Source organism: Aulonocara sp. 'chitande type north' Nkhata Bay, linkage group LG6 (assembly GCF_057382095.1).
Source record: "Aulonocara sp. 'chitande type north' Nkhata Bay isolate Kocher_YH1m ecotype deep benthic linkage group LG6, A_spYH_male_GT1.1, whole genome shotgun sequence".
Lineage (NCBI taxonomy): Eukaryota > Metazoa > Chordata > Actinopteri > Cichliformes > Cichlidae > Aulonocara > Aulonocara sp. 'chitande type north' Nkhata Bay.
In genome coordinates, this window is record NC_141349.1 from 479,398 (window position 1) to 499,661 (window position 20,264).

The window sequence follows — 20,264 nt, forward strand, 5'->3', positions numbered from 1 at the left end:
CTGCTCTTTATTGAGGTTACATGAATATGCATAGCTTCATTAACATATCGTGTGTGGTCAAGATGTGACCCTGTGAACAACTCCCCTAAATCTGCTGGCCTGGACGTCCAGCAGTTCAGCTAAACAAAAGGTGCTTATACCAAAGCAGACATGGATGAGTTTACCATAAAACAAGGTACGAACTCTCTCATGACCCTAGGATGTGTACGTATATCAGAGGGAGGCACACCGGCTTTGCAGACTGCTAAGGATCAGACATCATATCAATATGCAATGATTATACACCTCTAAAATATATGGTTATATATTTCTAAGCATAAATGACAATCCACAATATAAACCTAACAAATAGGAAGTCATTTTTCTATCTTGTAATAAATCTGTAGAGTTTGGTTCTAGTCTTTCACTGACTACTACTGTTACGAACCCAGTAAAGAAAGGAAAACTATCCAAACAACTCCAGGCAATAAAAACCAAACAAAAATATAAATACAGCAAATTTTATTCCAACATGCTCTAAAATGCTTCAGCGTTTTGTCCTGAAGATGGCAGCAGGAGGCCTGTAAGTGCCCTCATAATGTTTTAAATGTCTTTTTTGTCATCTTATAAACTTTAATTCTCACCGTAGAAAGAGCTGGTTATTCTTTATTTACGAAGAAGGCCTGCAGGTTGGTCATTTTTAATGGAACAGGAAATGCCAGCACTGCAGATTTGCAGTGTATACAGCAAGATAAAATGGTTAACAACAGAGTAGCTGTCCTTCACAAACCACCGTGTAAGTTTGAAAACATCTCTGTGTTGGCCCTGCGTCAGTCTAACCCAGGCGACACTCTGGAGCCTCCAAAGCCTCTTCAACCAAGCTGTACCAACAAACCTGACCAAACTAACAAATACTGAAACAATGATACTGTAAAGTGTCTCCACAGAGATGCTAAGGTGAATAAGAAAAGTGAGAAAAAAGCTCCAAGTGAAACTGAGAGAACTCAAAAGGACTGTGACAGAAACTCACAACAGGAATCACAATGTGGCCCATTCCCCTGTGTAGCACTGCTGAACTGGAAGTTTGGGTCCTCCCACTATTCAAATTCCACTTTAATCTCTGGGCAAGTTGTTAAATTTACTTTAGTATAGAACACTTTCTGGTCTTTTTGACCACTCAGAGCACTTTACATACATACCTGTGAGCTATAAAATTAGTCTCAAGTGAGGACGCTAACACCTGATGACAGAGGTGCTTCATTTGTTGCACAGTCCAGTGTTGACAGTGTGCTTTTGTCTCACGCAGTGGGTTTGATGTGTTTATTCATTTATGACGTTTTCAAATTTTACACAAAATACTGTCAAAGATGGCACGAACAATTCTCTTAACACCAATCTTATCACAATAACATTTTTATTTGAAACATGGTCTCAACACTGCACACAATGTTGTATCCTATGTGCCACACCTACGTTTAAACCTGAAAGAGGAAAAAAACCTGGACTGGACTGTGAAGAAGAAGTCCCAGGGTTTGTTTCTGACTGGGTGCCTTCTTCATGCAGGTACGTTTCTTCCACATTTAGTGAAGTTTCTTGTTTATGTCATTTGAAAATTGCAGAACCTTTTCTCTTGATTACAAAATCAGGATCTTTCAGCTATGAAATTCTTCAGATACAAAAACCATGATCCATTTTTTCTTTCAAGGCAGTGCATTTCTATATGGTCCCTGTATGCTATCAGAAGACTTTATTTATCCCCAAGGGGCCATTAACAAACAATTGCCCCTTGGGGATAAATTGTTTGTTAATGGCCCCTTGGGCAACTACTCAGCAGTTGTGACTGGACATAGCCGAACGCTCCACATTCATATGTGACATCATCTGCCACACATAACAAGTACGGTTGTCTTAGAGGAGAATACCAGAATAAAAAGTCTTTAGTCTTGGATAAAAATGCGTCCCTGCACACATGGCTGCACTTAGACTGTGATGTGCCGTCCATGAACCATTAATCCAGTGTTGAACAGTTATTACTAGGGGTGCAACGATATTCGTATCGATATTGAACCGTTCGATACAGTGCTTTCGGTTCGGTACGCATATGTATCGAACAATACAACATTTGTAATTTATTTTATCAACTTTCCTTCTGACGATGCTGTCTGTGTTGAGCGCTCAGTGAATCTGCGTTCGACTACTCCGCCTAGGCTGCACTGTCGAGCGCAGATCCACTGAGCGCTCAACACAGACAGCATAGTCAGAAGGAAGAGCGCAGGGCAAGCTAGCGAGACAGAAGTTAAGCTCTCCTTGCAACATGGACCTCCCCCACCCTCATTCAGATCTGGCGTTTGGAATTATTTTGGTTTTCATGTGACGTATGACCCTGAAGGTAAGCGCGTCATGGACTAAAGTAAAACAGTATGTTGGATGTGCCATGCAATGCTTAATTACATTGGTGGGAACTAGTGTGTTAGCGCAGTTAGCTCGTTAACGTGTCGGCCGTCTAGCCCCATGCACGGGGCGATCCGCGGTAGCTCGTTAACGGAGATTTTCCGTGTTGTGGCGTTAAGGTCATTTCAACGAGATTAACCTGAAAGCACTAGTGGGAACACAACGAATATGACTGCACATTTACACCGACATCATCCTAGTGCAAAGACAAAAACAACAAGCATGCTACAAACTTTAGCCGAGTCATTTAGACAGCTGTTAGCACATGATTCTCCTTATGCTGCTGAGAATATAGCCCAGAAGAAGCGGATAGTATAGCTTTTATTTTGGAAAGAGACATTTCTCTGTATAATAAACTCTCTTTTCCAAAGATGAGTGATTCCTCAATCAGATACAGGGCTTGCAAAATCGCTAGCCCGACGTCCCGGGGCTAGCGATTTTTTTCAGTCGGGCTACCAAAATCTATCTCTTCCCTGCCTGTCGGGCTATTGTACAAAAAATATATGTCAATGCTTTTGCATTCTTTCAGAAATGTAGCTGGGTAATTATGTCATTGGCATCGGTGAGCCACTGTCAATATGTGACATATTGAAATCGCGTTTGAATTTGCGCTTCTTTTTTTGCTTTCACTTTGCAATCGTGCGAACTGTGTATAGAGAGCGACAGCACTGATCTGTGAGTGATGATAATTTGTGCACCAATTCCTCTGACATCGTCTTATTAATCGTTAGCTTACTATGCAAACATGACAAGTGAAATCTCCCGCAGCTTAAACATGTGAGAGGTTGATCGCGCAGAGAATCGCTGAGCTTATGTGAGTGCCTGTGTAAAAGCAGCAGGATTTATATTTGACTACGATGACCTGGATGACTGAGAACCTTCACAGACAGATATATATTTCAGTTCTGCTGAGCCAAATAAGACAGGTCAGGGTGAAGAAGTGACAGCCAAAGAAAAGCTTACCGCAAAACGGAGAAGTTATGACAAATCAGACTATAAGGCAAAAAGAAAGTGCAGCTTTATGGTTTCATGGACAAAAGAGTTTCTGTGGCTGCAATATGACGAGCTAAATAACCAGGGCTGCACATAAGTGGTCCGCAGGTGCGCATTCGCTGTCAAAATAAAAAACGCGCACAAGGGTTAGGGTTAAATTTAAAAACTGTACTTTTGAGTTAAAATATATATTTATAATTTTAATAAATGACAAATTAAAAAGGCATGAACATTTTTTTTGTATCGAAAAAATATCAAACCGTGACACCAAAGTATCGAACCGAACCGTGAATTTTGTGTATCGTTGCACCCCTAGTTATTACGTCTGTGTGAAAGGCCCTTGACAGAACTGGCACACTTGTGTAAACATGGCAGGTAGCAGAGTAAATAAGTGGTAGATGTAAGGGGTTAGACAAATTCAAGACTTTCAATCATCAGGACACAGATGATCAATCAGTCAAAGGATAACTGATCAGTTCAGGTCGGGCGATGTAAGCAGTGTTGAAGTGGGTGGAGCTGCTTCACCGAGAGGCTGCAAAAGAAATAAAGAGAGTCGGTGTTTCAGACATCTTTCCAAATCACAACCGAGTTGGCAAAAGTACAGACATTCTGTACTTAAGTAGAAGTCCAGATACTACTGTTAAAAAATACTCCAGTAAAGGTTGAAGTACTGATTCAACTCATTTACTCGAGTAAAAGTAAATATTACAGACTCCAACATGTACTCAAAGTAAGACAGCAAATAGTAGTTCTTTGCAGCGCATTTCTATTTTTGTGCAAAGCATGAAGTTGATGTGAAGGTGGAATTCAGGATCTCAGCATCATCAGCTAAAATTCATATGAATCTCTGACCATGAACCCACAGCCACTGTGCACCAGTCACACACTGGCCTTTACTTTAAACCCATCACAGTGAAGCAAACCAGCCTGTTTATCCTGCTCTAACCTGCAGAGGATTGTCATGCACCAAACAAAATGTTGAGATGGGTATTGTAGCTGACATTGTTGCAGATTTGATCCAGATGCACTTTGAGTATGAAGACTATGAAGAGTTTGAGAGCTGGATACTTACAGTGTATGATACGAAGCTACGCCTCTGCCTGAAGAGAAGGACACAGAGAATGGCAGCGATGACTGTCTGGGCCAGAGTGAAGACGAGGAGGGACGACTTCACTCCCCTGCTCAGCCTCTGTTGTGAAAAGTACATACATTTCACACAAGATGCATTAATTATTGCACAATTTATCCATGCTCAGTGCCATTACTTGTGCTTTTGCTGTATACAAGCAAAGTAATCCATCCATCGATCTACTTAAACTAATGAATAAATGTCTGGATGGATCATTAACATGAATGATGAATTATTTCAAGTCTATATTCTATATTTTATTGAAAAGAGTATGAAGGCAAGTGGGAGATTCTTATTTTGAAATTCTTTATCATATTTCTTGTTTCATAATGGTCCAAATGTTTTCTGTGTGTTGTCTCCAGACAGGCCAGTTTCGTGCTCATTGACTATTAAGCTGTGTCTTGGATATGTGCAGAATGGGTTTTGGTAAATAAGCATCATCTGTAAAAACCCCCAAACAAACATCTGCATGACAGCATTTGTTGCTCCACAACCCAGATGTATGTTCAGAATGAGTTGGTCCTTCACAGATGTAAAACCTAAACATAGATGCACTGTTGCACTCCTACACCATCAGAAACGCTGTCTATAGTCTGTGTCCTCCAACAAGATAACTGCCCATTGAAAAACTGTTTCATAAGTGTCATAAGACAGTTTTCCAATTCTTATCAGTCCATCTTAAATCAGCTCATGTCCAGGGAAGTTGGAGACGTGTCTCGACTGTGTTTACATCTGTTTTTTCTTTGCATGGAACAATTTTAACTTGCATTTGTGGCTACAGTGGACTGTATTAACTGCCAGCTGCTGCATGAAGCCCACACAGTGATTTCCAACACAGGCTTGTATCTGTTTTTAATATCACCACTATTTCATATAGTAGTCAGCACTGTCCTTGGCCTAACAGATGTTTCGTCAATCAGTAAAACGCTCCACAGAGCTGGCCCTCCAGTCAAACCCATTGACACTGAAGAACAGCTTTGGTTAGGACATGGTTAGGACCCTAAGGTCACTCTAACACAGCCCCTTACAGAAATGCTTGTGCTCTAGCTGCGGACATAGCCTCACCATTCCAGGGCTTGGTTTTTTTAGCATAGACACGTACTAGATACTGGGTGGGAATCGAACGTACGACTCCCGCTCCAAAGGTGTGTAGTCTTACCACTAGACTATCCAGCTACTTTTCTTGAGTGGGCCAGACACACACATCATAAACCATTCACTCGTACTTTGTACAGTGTAGTATTGTACAAATCATGGTGTCGTACAAGAGAAGTCCAATAGGATCGATTTTAAAGTTCTTTTATTGGTTTTTAAATGTCTTAATGGTCTTGGGCCTTCTTATCTCTCAGATCTGCTTTTACCATACGAACCCTCGCGGACCCTGAGGTCCTCTGGTACTGGCCTTTTGATTGTCCCTAAAGTCAGGACACATGCTCACGGAGAGGCAGCTTTTCAGTGGTATGGTCCTCGTCTGTGGAACAGCCTGCCGGAGGAGCTCAGGGCCGCAGAGAACGTACATGTTTTTAAGAACAGGCTCAAGACCACCTTTTTAATTTAGCTTTTACTTAGCGTTTATTTATTTTATGCTTATTTATTCTATCCTGTTATTCTATTATTAATTTAGACTTTACCTAATATTTAAGATAAGATAAGATAAGATAACCTTTATTAGTCCCACACGTGGGAAATTTGTTTTGTCACAGCAGGAAGTGGACAGTGCAAAAGTTATGAGGCAAAAATTAGAATACAATAAGAATAAATACAGTACACAGCTGTACAGAATAGAATAAAATAAAATACTATATACAGTAGAATAAAATAAAATAAATATACAATAAGATAAAAATAGAATACAAATACAAATACTATATACAACTGAGTAAAAATACAACGATGACAGAAAGGATTATTGCACTTAGTATTATTGCATATGTATGGATGTGTGTGCTTGATCAGTTAAAGTCTTTATTATGGAGTCTGACAGCAGTGGGGAGGAAAGACCTGCGAAATCTCTCCGTCCCACACCGTGGGTGCCGCAGTCTCCCACTGAAGGAGCTGCTCAGTGCTGTCACAGTCTGCTGCATGGGGTGGGAGATGTTGTCCATCAGGGATGACAGCTTAGCCGCCGTTCTCCTGTCACTCACCACCTCCACTGGGTCCAGAGGGCATCCTAGAACAGAGCTGGCCCTTCGGATCACCCTGTTCAGTCTCTTCCTGTCCCCAGCAGAGATGCTGCCGCCCCAGCAGACCACACCATAAAAGATAGCAGAAGCCACAACAGAGTCATAGAAGGTCTTCAGGAGTGGGCCCTCCACTCCAAACGACCTGAGTCTCCGCAGCAGGTACAGCCTGCTCTGCCCTTTCCTGTAGAGGGCGTCTGAGTTATGAGTCCAGTCCAGTCTATTGTTCAGATGAACACCAAGGTACCTGTAGCTGTCCACAGCCTCAATGTCCATACCTTGGATGTTCAGTGGTTGCAGTGGAGAATGCTTGTGCCTGCGGAAGTCTACCACCAGTTCCTTGGTTTTACTGGCGTTGATCTGGAGGTAGTTCAGCTGGCACCAGTCCACAAAGTCTTGGGTCAGACCTCTGTACTCCTTGTCGTCCCCATCAGTGATGAGGTGACTATTGCAGAGTCATCAGAGAACTTCTGCAGGAAGCACTGGGTGGAGTTGTGGGAGAAGTCTGCAGTGTAGATGGTGAAGAGGAACGGAGCCAGAACCGTTCCCTGTGGGGCCCCCGTACTGCAGACGACCCTGTCCGACACACAGCCCTGAGTCCTCACATACTGTGGTCGGTCGGTGAGGTAGTCCAGGATCCAGGTAGTGAGGTGATGGTCCACTCCAGAGTTCACCAGCTTGTCCTTTAGAACCGAGGGAAGAATGGTGTTGAAGGCACTGGAGAAATCAAAGAACATGATTCTCACAGTGCTTCCAGCGGTCTCCAGGTGAGCGAGGGAACGATGTAGGAGGTGAATGACGGCATCATCCGCGCCAATGCCAGGCTGGTAGGCAAACTGAAGTGGGTCCAGTGATGAGCTTATTAGGCGCCGAAGCTGAGCCAGGACCAACCGCTCCAGGGTCTTCATCAGGTGGGATGTCAGAGCCACCGGCCTGTAGCTGTTGAGGTCCTTGGGGCGTGAAGTCTTTGGCACTGGTACAACACAGGAGGTTTTCCAGAGCTGTGGGACTCTTCCCAACCTCAGGCTCAGGTTGAAGAGGTGCTCCATCACCCCACACAGTTGGTCCGCGCAGGACCTGACGACCCTCGAGCTGATGCCATCTGGGCCCGCTGCCTTCTTGCCATTAATCCTCCTCAGTTCCCTCCTAACCTGGGTGGTTGAGAGAGACAGGCTGGAGCCTTGTGTTGAGTGTGTATTGGATGCTGTTGTTGGGGGTGGGGGGGAGTGAGCAGGGTGAATAGAGGAGGTGTGAAGTGTCTGAGGTGGAGCAGCAGCAGTGGGGGTGGGTGAGTCTGCAGCCGATGTTGCAGACTGCCTCATGGCTGAATCAAATCTGTTGAAGAAATGATTCAGTTCATTTGCCCACCTCACATCCCTCCCAGGCAGAGAGTTCTGCTGTTTGTGGCCCGAGATGGTTCTGAGGCCTCTCCAGACTTCACCAACGTTGTTTTGTTGAAGCTGGTTCTCCATCTTCTGCCTGTAGCTCTCCTTCCCATTCCTTATCAGTCCCCTCAGCTCTCTCTGCACCCTTTTCAACTCCTCTTTGTCTCTGGATTTGAAGGCCCTCCTCTTCTGCTTGAGGACGGTTTTAATTTCTGGGGTAATCCAAGGTTTGTTGTTGGAGAAACACCGTACAGTCCTGGTAGGTACAGTGTTATCCACACAGAAGTTTATATAGTCAGTAATGCATGTAGTAAGGCTGTCGATGTCCTCTCCATGGTCATCACAAATCACCTCCCACACAGTCGACTTATTGATTTTATTCTTATTCATTTTTTAATCTTCTTACTCTATTTATATTTATATTTATATTGTATCCTGTTCTTATTTATTTTATCATTTTACCCTGTATATATCCTATTGTGTCATATCTCCAGTGTTTCCTCAGAGGGCGCTCTCTGCACCGGGGCTGTGATCGACTGTGGCTGCTGGGTCTCTGGGGGTCCTCTCAGCCTGGCTGGGGGGCTCCTTGGCCTCCCTCCTGCTGTGTGCCCAGCCCGGAGGCTGCGGTCTGTGACCGGCTCTCGGTGCAGACGGCTCCCTGTTATAGTGTTTCCTCACTTGGCTCATGCGAGCCCAGCCCAATTTTTACTCTTTAAGTGTGCGTGTGTGTGTGTGTGTGTGTGTGTGTGTGTGGGGGGGATATATGTGTATTCACATCATTTATGTTAATGAGAGTGTGGGGAGTGAGTTGGAGGGTGGGGTGGGCTGTTTTTAACTATGTAAAGCACTTTGTGCTACATTGTTTTTTGTATGAAAAGTGCTTTATAAATAAAGATTGATTGATTGATTGATTGATTGAAAATGCTTAAAACCCGGAATGTTTGTGGAAACTCAAAGACTCAGGGCTCCAACTGCATTGAGGCTGTGACTTTGAATATTTCTGCAGAGATTTCAGTTTTTGCTTTTAGTGCTTAACATTCAGCTGCAACTGCAGCTCATCAAGCCATCACCAGCTGCACTGATTACCTTCTCCATGAGCGTCCTATTTAGCAGTGCAGCTGAGCTACAGTCAATGCTGGATTATTGAGTTTACCCTTGTTAGTATGGCCGTGTTCCTCTGTGTTTTTGAACCTCACTTGTTGTGGATACCTTTGCCGACATGTGTGTTTGTTTTGTTACCAGGGAGCGGGAGCGTTTTTCTTCACTTGGACGGAGTCACGGATTAGGAGCACAAGAGGGAAGTGTGTGTTGGAGCTATGGGTCGGAGCACGGATTGTTTGGAACTTTTTTTTACGTATAGATCTAACTATACTGTAGAAGCACTTCATCTTAATAAGTTATTTCTAATTATATTTTATATATTATGGGGATGGCTAAATGCTTAAATATGCAATCCATACACTGGACATGTCACTATTACTCAGGATGTGAGCGCAAAAAAGAGTATTATGCTTTACACAATTACAAAAAGACAGAAAACAACTACAAACTGAAACACGTACTAAGAGACAACAAAATAAATACAAAGTAACACAAAAATCTCTACAAAGAGAAAAAAACGTGTGTACAAAATGACAGAGAAAAAGACTACAGGGACACAAAAATGATAGACACACAACAAAAATGTGCAAATTAAGTACAAAGAAATCCAGAATGACAGGTACTGAAAGACACCCAGAATAGTTTAAGGACCAACCGTCTCGTAGTGCTTTTCGTCACATCTGTTGTATTCTGTAGTTTTCATACAAGGCTCCTCAGGATTCTTGTTCATGTCCACAGAGTAGATGATCACAGCCACCACTGACAGCATAACAGACACCATGCTTATCATGAGACACAGCTGCAGCTGAAACCCCGCCCCCCCAAAAACATTTTACTTTAGTATGTTAGCTTTTTCTAAATCATGCGCTGTTGTTCAGTTATTTTCAACTTAGCTGAAACAATGTTTCAAGTTTTAGAAGAGACTCACAATCTTCATGGTGCAGTGTTTGTCCAAGAATATTGCGATTCCTCCTGCTGTGATGAACTGCGAGCAGGAAAATCCATTTATTAATATACCATTAACCCCCCCACACGCGCGCGCGCACACACACACACACACACACACACACACACACACACACACACACACACACAAACTCACCATCAGGCCGCTCCACCAAGGAACTCCCAGGGTGACCACCTCTGTGAACTCAGTGAAGAGCAGAGGAATGGAGTAGGACATGACCATCAGTCCTAGCATCACCTGACTAACCTGGGATGTGCACACACACACACACACACACACACACACACACACACACACACACACACACACACACACACACACAGATTACTATCAAACAGCTCTCTGACAGAAGTTATGATACAGGAACATGCTGCATCCTCATCCATGTGAAACATGGAGGTGGTAATTCCATTCAATTCCATTTGTACACCAGTAATAACAAAGACAACTGAATTAAGGTGCTTCATATTGCAATGTAAAGACCCCACAGCATTGCAGAGACATCTCTAACAATCAGATGACCGCTGTGAACAAGCACTTAGCGAAGATGTAAAGAAAGGATTCCCTTTTAATAGGATGCAACCGCCACCAGAACTTGACCAATGGGGGGGCAGCCATCGGCCAAGACTGGCTGTGGAGTAATGAACCAAAAGGATTGCAAAGGTAGGCAAGGACAAAATACACACTATGGAGTGGAAAGGACAAAAGCTAATGACATGTAGAAGTGGCATATAAATGCATGGGGAGGGAAAAAGAAATCAAAACACAGACGTTCTGTATCCACACATATACAAACACACAGAGGTCAAAACTCACCCCCAGACATTTGGGTTCTCCTTTCTGGATGGCATTCTTCAGTGCCTGTTGTCTCTCAGCAAGCTTGAGAGTATTCGGGTCTGCCAGCACCCGCACTGTGAGATCCCTGGAGACTGACACTGCCATCACCTGCAATGAGCAGCAAAGCACCCACTGCACTCATCTCTCAAATCAAATCACATGCTCTGCAGAATTGTGCAGGGAACATTGGGGGAGCTGCAGAACTTTCCTACATCACATATGCAGACTTTTAGTAGTCTATGTTCCATTTAATTATATCCCAACAAAGTGTGTAGATAGCAGATATTTTCTCTTTACTACCATCTCCTGGAAAAAAGGCAAAACAATGACTCACCATCATTTTTAAAACTGTGTACATGCTGTTGTAAAATGCAAGCACAGAGATGTAGCATAGTTGCATTTAGCATCGGGTTCATGAACACTGCAAGATGCTATAAAAGATCCAGAAATCAAAGCCTTACCTGCAGTTACTATAAGTACTAACATTGTGAAGAACTACCTGTCCTCTGTGACTATTACAGACTTAAGACAGGAACACTGGTTTCGACTTTGAGGCTGCACAATGCATGAAAATGGGCAAGTATTAAGATATTAGAAGCTACAGTCTGTCTGTGTTCCAGTGAGCCGTCACCTTTGGCTCTGTACTAGTGGATCTCAAGACATTTGAATGATATGAAGAAGTTCATTTGTATGTAATTTTGATGATCATTGCTGATAGGAAACGAAAGCAAGAATCGAATGTGTCAATTTATTCAAGCATGTTATGGTTTGGTTGTCAGGTTTGGGGTTTTGTGTTCGTTCTTCTCCTCTCTTGTCCTAAGAGCCTGTCTCTGAGTCTGTCCAAAGGGTTTGCAGCTTTCCTCTGAAACCACATCTAGAATTCTCAATCAGTAAAGAGAAGGACAATGCAGTAACGTACCTGCCTGCCCACTCTCTACCACTGTTTGTATCTGGAATTTGCAAACCAGCCCACTCTTTGGTGACTTGTTCAAAGGGATGAGCCTGAGGCCTGAGGAACTATTTCACAGAATCAACTTTTTTAGGATTTCCTTACCTGGATGATTGAGGATGCGTCAAGACCATTTCACTGAGATGAAGAATTGATCATGAACTCTGTGAACATGCTAAAGACAAGAACTAGCCCTGACCTTGTCTATTCTTCCATTCATTCTGGCACTGTAAGCGTTGGATCCCTGATCAAGGTTTTTAAGATATCGAATGCTTCTGCAGTCTTCCAGGCCCTAGTAAACAATATGTATTACAGTCTTTTTGTGTTTGTATACCTTGATAATATTCTCATCTTCTCCAAGGAGCAGTATTGTGAGCATGTGAGGTTAGTTTGTATCAGCATGTGTCAAGGCAGAAAAGTGTGTTTTCACACTGTTGCTTTGTATGAACAGCAGATGTAGACAATGCCTTCATGAAACTGAGACAGCTCCTCTCCTATTTCAGAATCAGAATCAGAATCAGAATACTTTATTGATCCCTGGGGGAAATTATTTTTTGTTACAGTGCTCCATTTTAAACCAACATTAAGACAAGACAGACAATACGCTAACTAAGAATAGTACAATATATACATATATATACATACATACATAAGTCACTCATTTTTTGATCCAACCTGACTCACACAAACAGTTTGTGGAGTTACACACTTGTGACTGTGGGGCAGTGGCAACCCTTTCCCAGTGTGGTGACCCACATGGTAAGTGCCACCCATGTTCTTTCTTCTCCTATCATTTGTCTTCCACTGAGCAGAATTATGACTTAGGTAAACTTAAGCTCCTAGCACTTACTGTCAGGGTCCTGGGACTGGGCGACCCAGGATCCCTGGGCAGTCATGGACCTGTGTATTATTATTATGTATTTTTGGTGTCGTTTCCCCTTCTCTGTGCGTGTACATATGTGTGTTTCTCTGTGCTGTGTTAGTCTGTGTCCCACTCATATGTTTAGGCGAGGTATGGGTGTGTATGTCTGCGGGTGTGCCTGGAGGATGGAGCTCGGCCACCTGCAGGCCTGAGGGGTGTGGCCCTGCGGAGGGACTGGCCACACCCGAAGCCACACACCTGCCGCTGATCAGGGCTCGTCGGGGGAGCTACTTAGGAGAGTCTTGGAGCTCCCACCGACGCGGGATCATTGAGTTATCTTACCAAGTCAGTGTGTGTTAGCTTAGGTCTGTGCTGTGCGTATATGCCCGCCGAGGGTTAGTGTTGACGGCTGCGCCTCTGGTTTCCCTACAGGAGGAGGAGTGGTCCGGAGAGGCAGCACGCACGGGGGTGCGGAAACACAACAGCGGGGAGCACGAGCACAGATATCGGAGGGAAGCACGCACACGGGGTTCGAGGGAGCAACGGGGAGTTATTGTATTTACAGCCTTTGCACTGTAAATAAAGAGCACTGTTTGCATCGCAGAGTCTGCGTTTTGGGTCCTCCTTTCCCCACATCCCCACGGTCTGCCAGCCAGACCGTGACACTTACGTTAGCTGTGCAGACCCCATTTGGAGGGAGGCAAAGAGCCTTTTGTTTGTACAAATGATCAGTTATTTAATATTGAACACATTTTTAAATGAATTTTATAACATTTGTACTGATCACCAAATCTAGTGTATTTTTAACAAATTATTACATCTTAGAATTTTTGTTATTTTTAACATTTTTGCATATTATTTTAGTTTGTTGTAGTTCATTTCCACTTGCATCAAAGGATTTAAATAAATAACAAACATGTTCCATGTACCTCAAAGTCACTAAATCTGTTCTCAAACTCCTAGAAATGGAGGAAACAGTTTCATGATCATTAATATGCAAATTGCCATGACTGTTGCTTAACAACCACTGATCAACAACCACTGATCAATAACCATGAGTCCCATTCACAGAGAGTTGATTGGCTGCAATCACAGCATTGTAAGATGGTGACAGATGTACCCTTAGGCCCCTCCTCAATTCAGAGATGGTCTTTCCCTTTTCACGTAAATGGCCTCCTTGACTCCGCCCTCAAACCAGCGTTGCTTCCTGTCCAGGATGTTACATCCTCATCACTGAAAGAGTGTCCACTGGCCTGTAGGTGTGAATAGACTGCAGAGTCCTGGCCTGACGAGGCGGCTCTTCTGTGCTGTGCCATCCGCTTCGCCAGAGGTTGTTTGGTTTCCCCGATGTATAAATCACAGCAATCCTCCAGTGTACACTATACTGTGCTGTTTGTGCAGGCAGACCCGATCCTTGGGGTCGAGGCCCCAAATGGGAGCATTGCCATTAAGAAGCACTATCATTCAGCACTGACTGCATGGAGGGAAAGTGCAGGACTGTAAATGTACGGAAAAAATGTTCTTCTGAGCTTCAAATGCATTTATGGTACTTATCATGTCAGCAACTGTCTTACCTTTTGATTGACAGTTCAAATGGATCAGGACCCAATGACGTCAGTTAAAAATGCAAGGTCAAGCATCCACTCAGTGTCCTTGAGATGTCTTTCCCTTTGGTCTGCACGAACTGCATGAACTCCTTGATTTCACCCAAAGGTGACAAAAAATGACATACACCCATCCCCTGCTTAGTCATCAGATCTCTCTGTGTAGTAACAGGTCACCGTGCTCAGCTGAAAGTTCCTCCAATAGGACGCCTGCTGGTGAATGGTGCAGTGGTTAGGCAGACATTTTGGCAAGTCTGTGTTACTATTGCATTGAGCAACGAAGCCTGCATGTCAGCATGTCACGGTAGGAGCCCCGTGAGTAGTCTCCGACTCCAGCTTTTTTAATGGTACCTTGTTCTCCATGAAGAACCTCTTCACTGCATGTAGATGTCAACTCCCTCTGTTGTGTCTTTAGGGGCAGTAGTGTGAAATCATCAAACACCATTTGACAGACATGATCATCCGCGATGTACTGCTGCTGTCCACAGACTCATCGTGCTGGATGTTGAACTACTAACCAGATCCTGGTCAAGTTCTCAGATATAGCTGACACTCTTCTCACCACTGTACTCGCCCCCAGTTACACATATTTATGTAATTGATATTAGGACCATTCTTCTCAAGTGTTTGAACAGAGTGTTTGCAATTATTATCACTGTGCCCTCCAAAATCTCTTTGCAGCTCTGAATGAAGCTTCAGTTGCTTTTTGTGACTTTTCACCAGCCTTGTAAAAAAAAAAAAAGACTTCTGGTTGCCCAAAACTGCCTTTAATTCGTCGACTTTTTTGCTCATGATGGTGGGTAGTTAGCATGGAGGCTTGCATGAAGTGCACTGAAGTGTCTCTCCACTTTGTGCCGCTTTGCCATCGCCACAGTTGCCCCCTGTGTTGGGGAGTAATTGAATACATGTACCAGCGTTACGTATTTAACATACGAAATATGCGTAACTGTATTTCGTTACAGTTACCGTTTAAAAAGGTGGTATTCCGAATACAGTTACTTTGTTGAAATAAATGGATTACACGACGGTCTTTTCCTGTTTCACATGTTAGGCTATGGCCTCTCTATTTTTGGTAATTCCACGCCGGTGGAAACCCAAGCGAAACGCAGTAAGGGGCTCAATGCCTGTGTCTTATTGTCACGGCCCATGTCACCTCTACTTGCAGCCGCATAATGACGTGAAGAAATATTTAAAAAAAAATTATTATTCAAAAAATTATTTAATATGAAGGCAATATGAGCAGAGTGTTACAGGCATAGCCCTATACCCGTCATGTGCAAAAAAACGGAGAGCGGAAAAGTTCGAGCTGTCATGGAGCAGAAACGGGAGCTGGAAGCATGTAAATATAATAATAACCACTGCAGCCAAGAAGAGAGCCTGACGAGCCCAGCTGTAAGTAAGCTGTTAAGACTCGACTGTACACCGTGTTCCTGGTTTCCTTTGAAACAATAAGCTCTGTTGCAGCAGCCTTTCAACGCCTCTCTCTGTCTCTCACTAGCAAACTTGACCCAGACAACAAAGTAAAGCTAGTTTTCAGCTATGAGCCCGACACGAACCCGCCGTATTAGTCAGAGGTCCCTTTACTACGGTTCAGAGCCGCGGACCTGTTTTATATATGCGCGGAATAGTTTTCTATACGAGATCACTGAGGTGGCACGGTGGTTAGCGCTGTTGCCGCACAGCAAGAAGGTCCTGAGTTCAATTCCACCATCAGGCCGGCGTCTTTCTGTGTGGAGTTTGCATGTTCTCCCCGTGTCTGCGTGGGTTCCCTCTGGGTACTCTGGCTTCCTCCTACTGTCCAAAGACATGCAGCTTGTGGGGATAGGTTAATTGGATAATCCAAATTGTCACTAGGTGTGAATGGTTGTCTGTCCCTGTGTGTTGGCCCTGCGACAGACTGGCGACCTGTCCAGGATGTACCCCGCCTCTCGCCCTATTACAGCTGGGATAGGCTCCAGCAACCCTGAAAAGGATAAGTGGAAGCGAATGGATGGATGGACGAGATCACTGCTAAAAGTGCAGTCCCACACCGGTTGCCCTGCAAATGAGACATACACACTTTTCTTTAACTGTTAGTTTAAAGATTTTTGTTTTCCATGTTTTTCTGAAAGAGTGAAAGCCACATCCTGCTCCTCATTGGAGCTACGCCCGCTGTCTCATCTCAGCAAAGAGCAAGACGGCAATTTGTCTTGATATTGAACCTCAGACCTCAGACAAGGTCCGAGATCATATATAGATACCGTTCTGTTTTAAATATGTTCATATGCTAATGAGACAAATAAGTGGAAATTGTATTTCTATTGTTATACATCAGAAAATTGTGAAGCTTTTATTTTGACATCCGGATAGACAGGAAAGCCTTTATCTTGACATGTGCATAGACAGGAACAGTGGGTCAGGATTCCAGCATCACCTGACTGTCGGCCCAGGAACTGTGAGAGAGTAGCGGTGGGGAGGTGCGGGAAATTTGAAGGTGGACATTCCATACGGTTTGAGTGAATTGTTTGGTTTTTGGACTTTGGACTACGGATTTGGATCACAGAGTTTGGCAGTTGGCATAAACTGGTGTGTGACTGGCTCGAATGGTGTCTCTGGTAGATGAGGATGATGAAATGGATTTTGGTGAATGGACCCTGGTTGCTGGCGGGGGAAGATCAGGAAGAGGGAGAAGCAGGGGAGAGGAGGCAAGTTTGGTTGGGTTGCAGACCAGTAAACAGAGTTTGGAAGAGAACAGCTCAGATGAAGGGTTCAGGGTCATGAGGAAGAAGATGGTGAGGGAGGAATTTAAGATAACTTTGAAATTCAGGAAGGAGGATCAGGAAGTGCAATTGAGCCCAATAGCGGTGTCTAGAGAATTGGAAAAGAAGTTTGGTGCTAATTATCCACACCTAGTCAAGTGTGGATAAAAGCATACCCGAGGTAGGCTTCCCAGAAGCTCACTGTTCTTTGCCTTGATGGCACCAGCCATTTTAGCCAACCTGCAATGCCATTTTAAGATAAACCTCTTCTCACTAACGCTCTGGTATTCGTCTCCTTTTTTATGTTGTGGCTTTTGAGCAGGGTCGTAACATAAGTGGGGGCTCGTCCGGGATTGTTTAGACATTTTTTTGGGACTGAAATCAGTTTGTTTTACTTTTAAGTGGGTGAGTGAAGGTGTTCACTGTGATTGAGCAACGTCCCTTTAGTAAGTGTGTTTTAGCTGGGTAGCTGTGCTGCCCTTCCATCACAGCATTTGTTTGTTGTTTTGCTTTGTTGTTGTTTTCATTTGTTGTTTGGTGGTACACCACTGAAGACTAGGTAGGTAAAGTTAGGGTTTTATTGTTTTTAGCGTTTTAGGTTGGGAGTTGCACATAGTAAATCAGCGGCACCAAACTTGGCAGGAGGTTTGAGACCATTAATTCTGGTCTTGTAGCTGAGGCAGGTAGGCTGTTCTTAAGTTGGCATTGCGTGTACATCATGTGTGTGCATCTGATGTCAGTGTGGATGGATGCTAATGACATCCTCATAAGGTGAGTGTTTTGTGCTGTGGCCTTTATTGTGGCAGAGCGTGTGGCTACTTTGGTTAGATCACTTCTGAGCAATCATTGTGTGGCCATAGCTCTCTGTTTGTGGTTGGTCACTAGCATGCTTTCTTTACTGAGCTTTGGAGTTTAAAGTGACTTGTTGTGGTATAGGGCCACTTGTATGTGACCATTTGTGTGGTGGAGACAACAGATCAGTTGGTTGTGATTATTTGTTGCTACTTTTGGTTTTGTGTTGTAGCAGATCAAGTAATTATTTTGGGTGTGACTGTCGTGCTCCTTTGTGTTGGTCACATGTTACTTTTTGCGTGTTCAGTGTGGTAACTTCAAAATCCTCATGCAGGGGCGTCCCTGTTTAAAAATGCCAGCTAAAGAAATGTGAGTATTTAGTTCTATGTTAGAGCTGGTAATAAAGTGCTTAAGTTTATGCTTTGGCTCAAGCTTATGTTTGAGGGATCAAGGTCCAGAGGGGCTTTTTAAAAATTTAGGGGTCCTAGAGGAACCCTTTTGAGGGAGGAGGTGTTACGCAACCAGCTCCTCTGCAGCTCCTAATCTCCTCAATGTGTTCAGCTGGTGCTATTCGTCTCCTTATGTTACGACCCTGCTCTAAAGCCACAACATAGAAAAGGAGACGAATACCACAGTGTTAGTGAGAAGAGGGTTTTATCTTAAAATGGCATTGCAGGTTGGCTAAAATGGCTGGTGCCACCAAGGCAAAGACTAGTGAGCTTCTGGGAAGCCTACCTCAGGTATGCTTTTATCCACACCTGACTAGGTGTGGCCAGTTAGCACCAGCTGAACACATTGAGGAGATTAGAGGCTGCGGAGCGGCATAACAGATGGGTGGTTGGGGGAAGAAAGAAGGAACTTAAATTGGATCAGTTAGACATCTGTCAACAAGTGCCATGGCCTGTAATCCCTTCATGGATACTTTCTGAAGCAGCTGTAGGTTTTGCTTTATTGCACCAGAAGAGTAAGGACAGGGCAGGCGGTCTCGACTTAAATTCAGTTCAGGGTTACATTGAACAGTAATGTGGGTATGTGCAAGTATATACGTGTGCTTCAAAGAATCCAGCCAGTCAAGTGGGGGTAGCACTAGTAATTCTGGACTTTATGGTAGAACTTGGGAAGAGGATTAATGATTATCTGTTTACAGGAGAAATGATAGCAATTCTATTAGCGGTTCAGCGGGTGGAAGATTTGAGGCCATTGAAAGCAATTATTTGTTCAGATTCAAGAGCAGCCTTGGTCAGTCTACAGAGCGGTCATTCGGAAAGTAGATCAGATATTTTAATAGAGATTCAGCAAACTCTTTTCAGAATACATATGATGGGTCTGTCAGTGTTTGCATGGGTTCCCAGCTCACTATGGGGTAAGGGGGAATGAAGCAGTGGATGGGTTAGTAAAGGAAGCTACTAATTATAGGATAGTTGATCTGGCGGTGAGTTTTGGTCAGGTGGAAGTTAAGACTGTTATTAAGCGAGAAATGAGGGGTAGATGGGAGAAACAGTGGGAAGAAGAAAGGAGGGGAAGGTGGGAGTAAGGAGAGCCACAAGGAGGTAGGAGGAGGAGGTGGTGGTGGTGTCAAGACTGAGATTTGGACATACAGGATTGAATTCTACACTGTTCTTTATAGGGAAACATAATTCAAGGACATGTAACTATTGTGGAGAGGAGGAAACTTTGGAGCATGGTATTTTGTAGTGTCGGAAGCATAAGGTAGAGAGGAGACAACTGGTCCAAAGTCTCGGTAACATTAACTTGAAATTAGATCTTATTAAGTTATTGCAAAAGGAGTTGGGGAATAAAAGCTGTCAAGCCCTGTTTCAGTTTTTGAGAGAAAGTAATTTGGAAGGATATGAAGTAGGTTGGTTTTGTTTGTTTTTGAGCGTGATTCCTGTCCACACTCCATATCAGTGGTGGCGGTAACGCACCATGCAGTTGTTTGCCAGTTCAGTCAGTTCTTTGTATATTAGACAATTAGTAATGGGGTGTTTGAGACATTATTTTGTACCTTCCTTGAAGTGCAGTAGTTATAGGTCGTAGCTTCTGAGCTAATGATACAAGTGTACACTTGCCCACTACCTGCTTATTGTTCTTTGTATTAATATCAGATTGTATATCTACAGGATGCTTATCTTGAAGTCTCCTATGTTAGTGGCTAAATACACTTACCTGCTGATTGTATGACAATCATTAAGAGTTTAGTTTTATGTGTTTCTAGTTTCACTCCAGTTCAATGATGTCAGTTCAACACTATGTTCGAAGTCATTAAAGGAGTAAGTACGCTCACCTCCCTGGCTCTT

The 20,264-nt window shown here is 43.6% G+C and overlaps 1 protein-coding gene across 1 annotated transcript in view; it reads right to left on the reverse strand.

The window, feature by feature from the left end:
• The window catches only part of tmem176 (transmembrane protein 176), a 20,844-nt gene continuing 580 nt past the window's right edge, over positions 1-20,264 (reverse strand). The window contains exons 2-7 of the mRNA XM_086294530.1: positions 11,002-11,130; positions 10,321-10,431; positions 10,147-10,203; positions 9,874-10,023; positions 4,496-4,612; positions 1-3,955 (exon numbers count right to left, since the gene is read on the reverse strand). Of these exons, the coding sequence (XP_086150656.1) occupies positions 3,896-3,955; positions 4,496-4,612; positions 9,874-10,023; positions 10,147-10,203; positions 10,321-10,431; positions 11,002-11,127 (621 nt within the window). The 5' untranslated portion in view covers positions 11,128-11,130 and the 3' untranslated portion in view covers positions 1-3,895. The remainder of the gene's footprint in view (positions 3,956-4,495; positions 4,613-9,873; positions 10,024-10,146; positions 10,204-10,320; positions 10,432-11,001; positions 11,131-20,264) is intronic.